This window comes from Otolemur garnettii, unplaced genomic scaffold, assembly GCF_000181295.1.
Source record: "Otolemur garnettii isolate 467f Iridium unplaced genomic scaffold, OtoGar3 scaffold00020, whole genome shotgun sequence".
Lineage (NCBI taxonomy): Eukaryota > Metazoa > Chordata > Mammalia > Primates > Galagidae > Otolemur > Otolemur garnettii.
In genome coordinates this window covers 14509959-14520870 of record NW_003852415.1, presented here as the reverse complement: position 1 = coordinate 14520870, position 10912 = coordinate 14509959, and the positions used below count along the sequence as shown (strand labels likewise).

At 42.3% G+C, this 10912-nt stretch overlaps 1 protein-coding gene across 1 annotated transcript in view; it reads left to right on the top strand.

Annotated features, from left to right (window-relative positions):
* The first annotated feature begins 9645 nt into the window (after positions 1–9645).
* Positions 9646–10912, top strand: part of KCNK10 (potassium two pore domain channel subfamily K member 10) — a 136182-nt gene continuing 134915 nt past the window's right edge. The window contains exon 1 of the mRNA XM_003786965.2: positions 9646–9810. Within this exon, the coding sequence (XP_003787013.1) occupies positions 9771–9810 (40 nt within the window). The 5' untranslated portion in view covers positions 9646–9770. The remainder of the gene's footprint in view (positions 9811–10912) is intronic.

The following is a 10912-nucleotide window of genomic DNA, read 5'->3' as shown; positions in this document are numbered from 1 at the left end:
GGCCTGAGCCAGCTAAACATCAATGACAACTGCAACAAAAAAATAGTGGAGTGTTGTGGTGAGCACCTGTAGTCCCAACTACTTGGGAGGCTGAGGCAAGAGAATCCCTTAAGCCCAAGAGTTTGAGGTTGCTGTGAGCTGTGATGCCACAGCACTCTACAGAGGGCAGGGCAGCATAGTGAGACTCTGTCTCAAAAAAAGAAAAAAAGATACTTTCTATCATTCCATAGGTCTTATTCCCTATTATGTTTATCTTAAGTTAATCCCCTTGCATATAGATCAACTGATGGAATATAACAATTTTATATGAACTATAGTGCCAGATGTTTTAAGAGCTATTTTTAAAAAATTAAAAACAAATAAATGTGATTATGGTTATAATTATGAGACTAATTATCTTCTAAAAAAAATCTCAAAAACATAAGCCAACATGACCCAAACCACAGCTGAACAGACCTGACTGCAAATAGAACTTCTAAAGAAAGAGGTCATTAGGAATAAAAATAAACAGTATGCCCTGATAAATGCAAAAACAGGAGTGGCATACTTAAAGTGAAAAATAATCTGTAAAATAAAATGGACACATGGAGATAATGCTTTGTTTTAACGCTAAATACGGAGGGCCAAGGAACAGGACAGGATTTCATATGGATGAATGGTGACATTAAAAAGACCCACCATTTGTACTACTTAACAAAATCTAGTCGCACCAAAATCAGAGGTCAGAGAGATCAGACTTTCAGCTCACGCGTCATCTGTGATGGGGGGAAGCCAAACTAGACCAAGAAGGAAGAGTCAGCACTTATTGAATGAACATTCTATGTAGCTGTATGAGATAGGTTCAGTGCAAAGAGGAAAATAAACCAGAAAAGGTAGTTTTTGTCCTTACAGAGACGGAGCAGACACATCAAAAAGATGCAGAATCTCAGAATTCAACCCTTCCATTGAACAATAAAAACTCAGAAAGGTGGAGGGACTCAAGTTCACATGGCTTATTAGTGGCAGAGCTGAGGTTAGAAATAGGTGGTTCCAATCTCGCTTACAGTGGTTCTCCACTCTAGGACAGCTATGTCATCTGTGCACAGGCGTGCACTAAAGTTAAACACAAAGGACTAGAGAAATAGAGCAATGAAGTGAATGAATGATAAAGTGAATGGTATTTGGTGCACTCAGGGGATGCCACATGAGTCAAGGGAGATGTGTCTGGGTTAAGACATGATTTTTTTTTTTTTTTGAGACAGATTTTCACTTTCTCACCTTCAGTAGAGTGCTGTAGCATCACAGCTCACAGCAACCTCAAACTCCTGGGCTCAATGATTCTGTTGCCTCAGCCTCCCAAGTAGCTGGGGCTATAGGCGCCCACCACAGCACCTGTCTATTTTTGGAGATGGGGTCTTGCTCTTGCTCAGGTTGCTCTTGAACTCCTCAGCTCAAGAAATCCACCCAGCCTCTCATTAATATGTGTTTTAATGAGGGGAAAGAGCATTGGCTAAGAGGCATGAGGAAGTTAGAAGTGATGACAAGCTTAGAGTAACTGAGAGGAGCCCATAAAACCACATGCAGGCAGGATTTGGGGGCCAATCCGAGAAAAAGGACGAGGGTGTCACAATGCTTGACTAACCAGAAGGCACCTGAAACCAGGAGTTTTGGATAACTGAAACTTCTGTTTATATAACTTTTCTTTTTCACAAACCCTAACCCCCACCATGGTTGAAAATGTTTTTCCAATATGTTAGTTCACTTTATGAAGACCTGAGGCCTGTCAGAATATTTCTGATCCAGTCCCAACTCCATCATGGACCAGCTGCTTGGCCTCAGAAAAGTCACCTTGCCTCTCAGGACTCACCTTATGTGGGAAGCAAAGTGCTCCAGTACATCAGTTTCCCCGACTTCGCATGAAAGCATCACTTGGGGCTCTTGTTCAGGAAGTGTCCGGGACCTACTACAGATACACTGCAGCAGGATCTCAGAGCAAGTACTTGCCTCTGGGGATCTCCACCTCATCACCAGAAACGTCTGGAAAGGTCTCACTACAAAATCACTATAGTCCTTCTAATCATTGCAATCCATTACAATCCTTTCTCACCGGATAAGCTCAGAATTTTTATTTATTTGTTTATTTATTTTTATTGTTGGGGATTCATTGAGGGCACAAAGAACCAGGTTACATCGATTGCATCTGTTAGGTAAAATCCCTCTTATAATCATGTATCACCCCCAAAAGGTGCGTCAGGCACTGTGACTCCCCCACCCTCTCCCTCCTGACCTCTCTCTGCTCTCCCCTTCACTCACCCCTACCATGTACTAGGTCATTAATTGTCCTCATGTCAGAATTAAGTACCTTGGATTATTGCTTCTCCATTCTTGTGATGCTTTACTAAGAATAATGTGTTTCACTTCTATCCAGGTTAATACAAAAAATGTAGAGTCTCCATCTTTTTTTTAATGGCTGAGTAGTATTCCATATACATATACCACAAGCTCAGAATTTTTCAAGCAACTGCATCTCTGTTTGATGGCCTGGAGATAACTGTGAATATTATAAACTATTTAATTAATTAATTATTTTTTTGGGGAGACAGAGTCTCACTCAGTTGCCCTGGGGTAGACTGCTGTGGTATCATAGCTCACAACAACCTTAAACTCTTGGGCTCAAGCAATTCTCTTGCCTCAGTTTCCCAAGTAGCTGGGACTACAGGTGCCAGCTACAATATCTGGCTATTTTTCTTTAGAGACAGGGGTCTTGCTCTTCCTCAGGTGGGTCTCGAACTCGTGAGCTCAGACAATCCATCCGCCTTGGCCTCCCAGAGTGCTAGGATTACAGTCTTGAGCCAACATGCCTGGCCCACTATGAATATTATAAACATTGCTTAAGGTTCTCTAGCTTTACATAGAGAAAGGGCAAGAGAATGGATAAATGTACTAACTTCAGGCTATTCTCTTTTGAATATAAAATCTAATAGATGAGGTCTCTGATGTCAGCTTTTAAAATTCTACATACCAAGGTCAGGCATGGTTGTGTGTGCCTATAATCCCAGCTACTCAGGAGGCTGAGATGGGAGGATCACTTGAGGCTAGGGGTTTGAGTCTGCAGTGCTGTATGATGGTGCCTGTCAATAGCCACTATACTCCGGCCTGGGCAACATTGTGAGACCCTTTTGTAGAAAAAAAAAATCTTATATGCTAGGAAAAATACCCAAACCCAATATTTTTGTATTACAGATAAAAGTCCTAGCACCAAAGACAGAAAGTAACAGATGATGCTATCTTCTAGGAGCAGAGTAGAACAAAACATATCATCACTATAAATGTATGAACTTTACATCTTATCAGTAGCTTCGTTAATAAAATAACAAGTTACCTGGCTTGTCGGAGGCAGAGTATGGATTTTCCTTCCTAATACTTTAGAATTAAATTTTTTATTTTTATCATTCCCGGCTCCAAAGCAATTGAAGCTTAATGCTATGCTTTCAAGAAAGAACATGGTTATGATGTTGCACAGCTATAATATTTTGATCTTTTTCCAACTGAGAAAAATAGCACTTAGGAAAACAAGAGGTGCTGAAAATGTTCAGAAATGACAAATAATAATTTATATTCTCCCTCAGAAATAAGCTAAACTTAATTTGAATTCATGTATGATTTAAAGTGCTTAGATATTTTTTCCAAAAATTGACCTTGACTCATAGGAATTCATCATACACTCCCACTCATTGTATTTATCTCTATATTTTACATAAAGGTCCAGAACATGCAGTTGCTTAGTGTGTATATTATCTACAGGCACCAGGCTGAAGGGGTGAGTGTGGAATGGAATCCAAGTTCTGGACACACTGCTGTGCTTCCTAATATCAGCTTGTCCTTCCTATACATCCCCACCTACCCCATTCCCCCACCAAATGTCTTCTATCAGGAGGAAGAAACAAAAGCCCTGTGGGCAAGTCAGGTTAGTGCCAATGTGCTCTTCCCTCCTGAAGGGGGCGCCTTTCCCCATTGCCATCTAGGCTGGAACAGCCATCCTAGGCTAGGAATATTTGACTCTTTTTTTTTTTCCCAAAACATTGCTGGAGCTGATTTAATTGGGTGAGTCCTGAGTAGCCACGATTTTACTACGGTCTGAGGCAATAACAAAGGAAAGTTATCTAAAATTGTTGGGTTCCTTCTACCTGAAGATTATGGCCACTTTTACAACTCTTTAAAATCTGAGGATGGGGTTCCTCTGAAACTCTTCTTGAAAAATAAATAAATTTAGAAATAAATAAAAAAGAATAATGTGTCATAAGAGATGCAGTCAGAAATTAGTATAATTGTGATGGATGTGTTACTCAGTTCAATGTAAACATTTTCATATTGTATATCAAAGCAGTACCCTGAACCCCATAAGTGCATCAATGTACAATGTTATGATTTAATAAAAAATAATTCATTAAAAAAAAGAGATGCAGTAAGACTTCTAGAAATGATAGTTTTTAGCTTAACTTTGATTCCTGATGAAATTCTTTTCCAGGTCCAAATGGATCACTATTTCATCGTGTATCAGTAACATTAGGGGCTACTAAAAATAGAGCACTAGAATCTAAACATAGAAGCACTATATAAACTGGAAAGGGATGCTCTTTCTAAACTCAGCATTAATAATCAACCACTGAAAGAGTAGAGTAGGCCAAGTGATGTGATGTGGTCATGGAGAACTGGGTAAGAGTCAAAGCAATTCCAAGAAGACTGCATATCTGAGTAAATACTTCAAGTTGGCCACATGTTTGGTGTGATTACAGGGACATAACAAAGGTTTTCCTCCTTCCCTCCCTACTCACCTTTTCCCCATGCTTCTTTTATGTGTTTGATGATACCTGATGGCCCAAGATTTATTTTTTACTACTTGGCTTGATGGTTCACCTGCTATTAAAATGCAAATCCCTCTGGAGAGGAAAGAATATTGTCTTTAGTCCTCTCAGAGGGCACACTTGGATAGGGAGAATAATATAAAAGCACAGGACTCCGGAGTTGGGGAGATGATCAGAAGATGGGAGAACGGTTGAGACAATTTTAAATACATCTTCCAGTGGAACTGATTCCACTCAAGAGGTCAAAACTTTATGTAACTAGCTCTACATGGGGAATGGTAATTTGACTTAGAGATTAGTGGGTCTGGGACTTCTTTTGGACAGCTCTGGTTTGATTTCTACTTCCATCTTTAGCCATGTTTATTTGGACAAGCGCTAGCCTCTCCAAGTTCCAATTTTCTCCTCCATGAATATTTATGTGCCTCATACATGTCAGGTATTACTCTAAATGAAATTATGATAATAATAATACTAGTCTTCTAGGACTGTTATGAAAACTAAATGGGGTTATTTAAAAAGTGGTTGCTATGTGCCTGGCAGAGAGTTTAAGGACAGTCTTACGGAGCAAGTAATCCTGTGGATGATCCCTTTAATCTGAGTCCTTGTGCAGTTTACAAAGCGCTTTCACATCTAATGTCTCCTTGGAGCAACCGTGTAGGCAGAGCTAGTCAGATATGCAGTGCCTCATATTATAGAGGAGGAAACTGAATGAAGCTTGGCATTATGCACTTGCTTAATTGTGCGGTACTCCCACTGAAAAGGATGGCCGACTGAAATGTGTGTAAGTTGTTCTGATACCTTGTATTTATTACTGATCTTAGTTTATAGAAAGAAAAACTCACCAAAGCTTAGAGAGATTTTGAATGTCTTTTCTGAAACTTATAGTAAAAATGATGCTTTAAGGGAAAAGTATGAGTTGGCCAAATGTCTCCACATATTAATAAAGGGTAAAAAGAGTTATTTGACGTGTGGAAAGGATGTTGGGAAATTTCATCCTCAATAGAGTTACTGGAAGGGTCCCATTGCTCTTCATCGTCATTTAAGTATTGGAAAAATCCAAAGAAGGAAGAGATTTACGCTGGAAGTAAGAAGAGATTTTTATCTCACCAAAGGTTCTTAAGTTTGGGGACAGTCTATCAACAAAGGGGTTGAAATCTCTTTTATTAGACAGAGTTAGAAATTCTGGATAGTCATATAGTCTGTGTAGAATCTTGTTTAGAAGTAAAAAACTGCTGGGTCTAGCGGCTCACACCTGTAATCCTAGCACTCTCAGAGGCCAAGGTGGGAGGATCCCTTAAGCTCAAGAGCTCAAGATTAGCCTGAACAAAAATGAGACCCCACCTCTACCAAAAATAGAAAAATTAACCAGGGCATGGTGGTGGGTACTTGTAGCCCTCGCTCCTTGAGAGGCTGAGGCAGTAGGATTGCCTGAAGGGGTTTGAGGTTACTGTGAGGTAGGCTGATGCCATGGCACTTTAGCCTCAGCAACACAGTAAAACTCTGTCTTGAAAAAAAAATAGGAGTGAAAAACTGAACCAGGAATCTTGAAATAACCTCTTTCAGATATGGTTCCATGACTCAGCAAACAATTAGCTGACTTAGCTGGAGGAGAGGAAAGTCCTAGCATTACATTTGCTCCAAACATTTTCAACCATACAGTAGCTTTAAAAGCCACAAGAATGAAATAAATATATTTTAAACACTCTCACCAGATGCTGAGGGTATGTCCTATCCCCTAAGAACAAAATCTTTTCTGCCGGTTAGACTATTCCAAGTCTTTTGTTGGCTCTCTGGGAGAAGCATCTGTCAATATGCCCAGACAGTAGGTCCCTTTAAAGAAGTTCCAACTCTGCTAAGCTGGAAGGCTCTGGGAACTTCTCAGAGTCTTATTTAAGACTTCTCATAAATAAATAAGGTATTAAGAGCATTGCATATCTTCTACATGCCTGAAAGTTTGGGTTCAAATTAAACCTTCCCAGAATGACATGAAAATCAGTGCCCATTCATTATGGTGTACGACCTTGTTAAGATTTTGTTTTTAAACTCAGTAAAACACCATATGTGCCTGTTATCTTGTAGTGTATATATGAAAACACTCATCCATCTCTGAAACACGGCCTTTTGGGGGATAAGAAACACAGATAACTTCTTTGAGTAAATCTAAGGAAGAAGAGAAACTTGAGTGAGTGGGAAATAATTGCCTTAAGTCTATGGATACGAGCACAGATACTGAGTTTATAGAAGGCAATAAGTTATTAAAATAACCTGCTGTTGTCAGGAAATAATTTTCTTCATCTTGGCTAAATTTGTGTTTAGATACATCGTGACATTAAGCATTACCAGAAAGCAAAACATCAATGTCATTTAACAAAAAAGATGGAAGGACTTTTATTCATTTTATTTTACAATTTTTTTGTAGAGACAGAGTCTCACTTTATCCCCCTCAGTAGAGTGGCGTGGCATCACACAGCTCACAGCAACCTCCAACTCCTGGGCCCAGGCCATTCTCTTGCTTCAGCCTCCCAAGTAGCTGGGACTACAGGCACCTGCCACAACCGGGCTATTTCTCTGTTGCAGTCTGGCCAGGTTCAGGTTCGAACCTGCCACCCTCCGTATATGGGGCTGAGGCCCTACCCACTGAGCCACAGGCGCCGCCCGGAAGGACTTTTTTAGAATAAAATACATTAAACAGATATACCAACTGAAGGGAATCTTTGGATACTGGTTATCTTAGTCCTTTCATGCTGCTATAACAAAATACCTCAGACTAGGATTTGTTCTGTAAAACTGAGATTCGGGCACAAGGCTGCAGTCAAGGATCCAGAAAGACACCCTAAGGCCACAGGTTCCTCACCTGGGCCAGTAATTCATAAATAGTAGAAATTTACATCTCACTGTCCTGGAGGCTGGAAAGTCCCAAATCAAGGGTCTGGTGAGGCTTGCTCTCTGTTTCCAACACAGCATCTTCTTGCTGCAACCTCACATGGCTGAAGGGCAAAAAAAGCCAAACTCCTTCCCTCAGGCCCTTTTATAAAGGCACTAATTCATTAGGGTGGTGTCCACATGACCTAGTCATCTAAAAGCCCCACCTCTTAATTCTATCGCATTAAGAGGGATCACGTTTCCATATTAATTTTGGATGAATGCAAACAAACCATAGCACTGGCTTTTTTCCTTCTTTTTTCACCCTCACATCAGACAAATGTAACAAGTGCTGAGGATCTGAGGGAGGCACGTGAAAACCCAATCACCATGCTTGTGAACTACAAAAGGATCCCGCAGCATTGGTCTTAAAACACCTGTATCTTTTCTGCGCATTTGAAATTTTTCAAAATAAGAAGTTGAAGGGAAATACAAAAATATTATAGCTCTACCTTAAAAATATTACCTGGGGTTATGGTTTGGTGGTAACCCAGGAAGAGGGAATCACCTTAAAACTTGTTTTATAAGAAGCAGGATTCTAGCTCTGTACATTTTTGTAAGATATTTGGGTTACAGTGCTGTGTGGCCAAGAGGAGCACTTCCAAGGTGATGGTAGAGATATTCAGCAATGAGGTGTGTAGCACTTTTTCTAAGATGTTGGAGAACTTAATTGTCAGACCAATACTTTGTTAAGGACTGAGTTTACAATAACAGAAACTTTCAGGGACGATCATGCGTGTTCTCGGTTATGAAACATGTTCACCAGACTGACACTTTAATTACAACGTCTTTGGAGTCCATGGCATGTCGTCCTTATTAATCCCCAATCAGGGGTTTGAGTCATCAAAATAAATCTTCAGGGTTTACGCACAGAGTTTGTTACGGACCAGCCCTACTTCACGTTTCCGTGAGTATGATATATGACACCCTCTGCCCTTTCACTGCTGATCTGTCTCCAGTTTTTCCAAGCCAAAAGCAAAGCCCAAGATTACAGCAACGTATATTTAAGGGTGTGTTTTTGCAGATGCTGGTTGGGACAAGAATTTGTAAGTGTAGGAGTGGTTAGATTTGAGAACAATGTGGAAACTTCCCTGGGGAAAGCAAACATTTCTGGTGGGACACATTAAAGTTAACGTCTATGTATAACCCTAGCAGTTTTACCACTGAGTGGGTATATGCAGGGTGTGTGAGTGTGCGTGAGGGCGGGGGATCTTCACAAAATGATACGGAAACCTGACTGCGGTTCTTTTGAGATGACTTGAAGGTGTGTCAGAGGTTGGGGAAAAGATGGGAGACTGGATTTCTCTTCTGGAGTTCAGAAACCAAAGGGAAACAATCCAAGACAGATTAATGAATCCATCTTCACATCGGAGAATTCAAAGCAGATACTAATCAGTTTCACCCCCCCCCACCGCCCCCCCACCCCCCGCCTCGCCTTCTGTTTGCAGAACCAGCACTAAGCAGGATTCCCCAAGCTGCACCATCACTCCCCGTGATTCTCTGTCCCAGGAAATTCTCCTGCCTCAGCCACCCCAGGCGCCCCGCGCAGCAGGCAGCACCCTCTCGGGTCTCACAGCCGTTCTGGGCTGCAGCGTGGGGAGGGAGTCCGGGAGCCAGCCAACTCAGGGAAACTTCGTCGCCAGGGATGGTTGGGGTTTTCGGGCTTCCCCAGCCTGCTCTTGTCGCGCCACAGGGCAAGCGTTTAAATGGTGCGGCAACTACCGCGGCGCCCCGGCCGGCCGGGCAGATTCTGAGCTGCAGATACCCGCGCTAGTGGCAGCAGAGCTTTCCACTGGATGCCCCCGGGAAGCGGGCGTAGCCAGCCCGGGGCTCCAGGTGCAGACGGCGAGTGCAGGGAGACTTTGCGCCACGATGCTTTGTTTTCCTGCGGTAGGAACGCCAGGCGGTCTCTTTCCACCAGTCTCAACCCGCCCGAAGCAATAGCTATGGAAGTTGCGGTGGCGCGGAGGGAGAGGGAACCGCTCGGCGCGGCGTCTCTTTTGGATGTGTTTTCTCTACACAGATCACTTCTTTCCTTCTGTGGGTAAGTGGAATCCAGTCTGTAAATAACCCAAGGGTAGAAGTGAAGGCGATGGAAGGGGACTGCAGTAACCCAACGGGTTAATATGTTAAGTTTTCTTAGAGCAGAGAAGGTCTTACCCACCCCCCCACCCCCGACGCCTGTGCAGTCTTTGCCAAATACGCAGTTGAGGAGGAGTTGGATTTGATTTCAGGCACTTGGGGGAGAGGGTGCTGGGATTTATTTACTTTTTTATTTCTGGTGTGGTTTTGTTTTGTTTTGCCCCAAGTTGTCTTTGTCCACATTCTGAGAAAGGAGAATAAAAGTGGAAGTGAGACGTTGGTGCTAGGAAAAGGGAAGGTGAGGCAGGAGGCACCAGTGATTCAGCAGAGAGATGATCCCAAAGGTCAGTGACCAGCACAAGTCTTTAACCCAGACTAGGGAGCGACTAGATTCGGGGCCTGTTCTCCCTACCCACAACTGCATACAACCTAAACCTCTCCAGCGCCCCCCCCCCCCAACTGTCCTGCTGATGCCATTCTGGAGAAGGTCCTGGATTACCCAGGGACAAAATACCTTCTGCTGAGGATCATAGGAGCAATGCTCAATAAATGTTTGTTGATCGGCTGAATGATGATACATCCTAAGGCTGCATTTTTTTTTTGTAAGGCGGGGGGCACAGGAATTTGCCTTGGACAGTGAACTAATTCCTTGATGTTGATCCTAAAAAACAAAGCCCAATTCAAAGGAAGAGGGGCTGAGGTCTTAGATAACGTAATATTTAGATCTTCATTTTCCCCAAAGAACCTATCTGACAGTTCCAGGATTAGATTCATGGTTCCAGGGACCAGATGAGCTCACAAGGTTCTGGCATAGAGAACATGGGCCTTTGGCTTATGCAAACTTGGGTTCGAATCTGTGTACTGTGACCTTGGGAGTGTTGCTTTATCTCTCTGAGCCTTGATCTTCTTATCTGTAAAGGAGGCCAGTTAGAGCGTCCTCAAAGTGATGCAGGGAAGATGAAAGGAGAGAAATATGAGAAATGAAGGGGGCATTCAATAAATGAAGGGGGCATGCCAATCTTGCCTCTCCATCCTCAGAGGATTCAGGAGAAAGGGTATCTTTC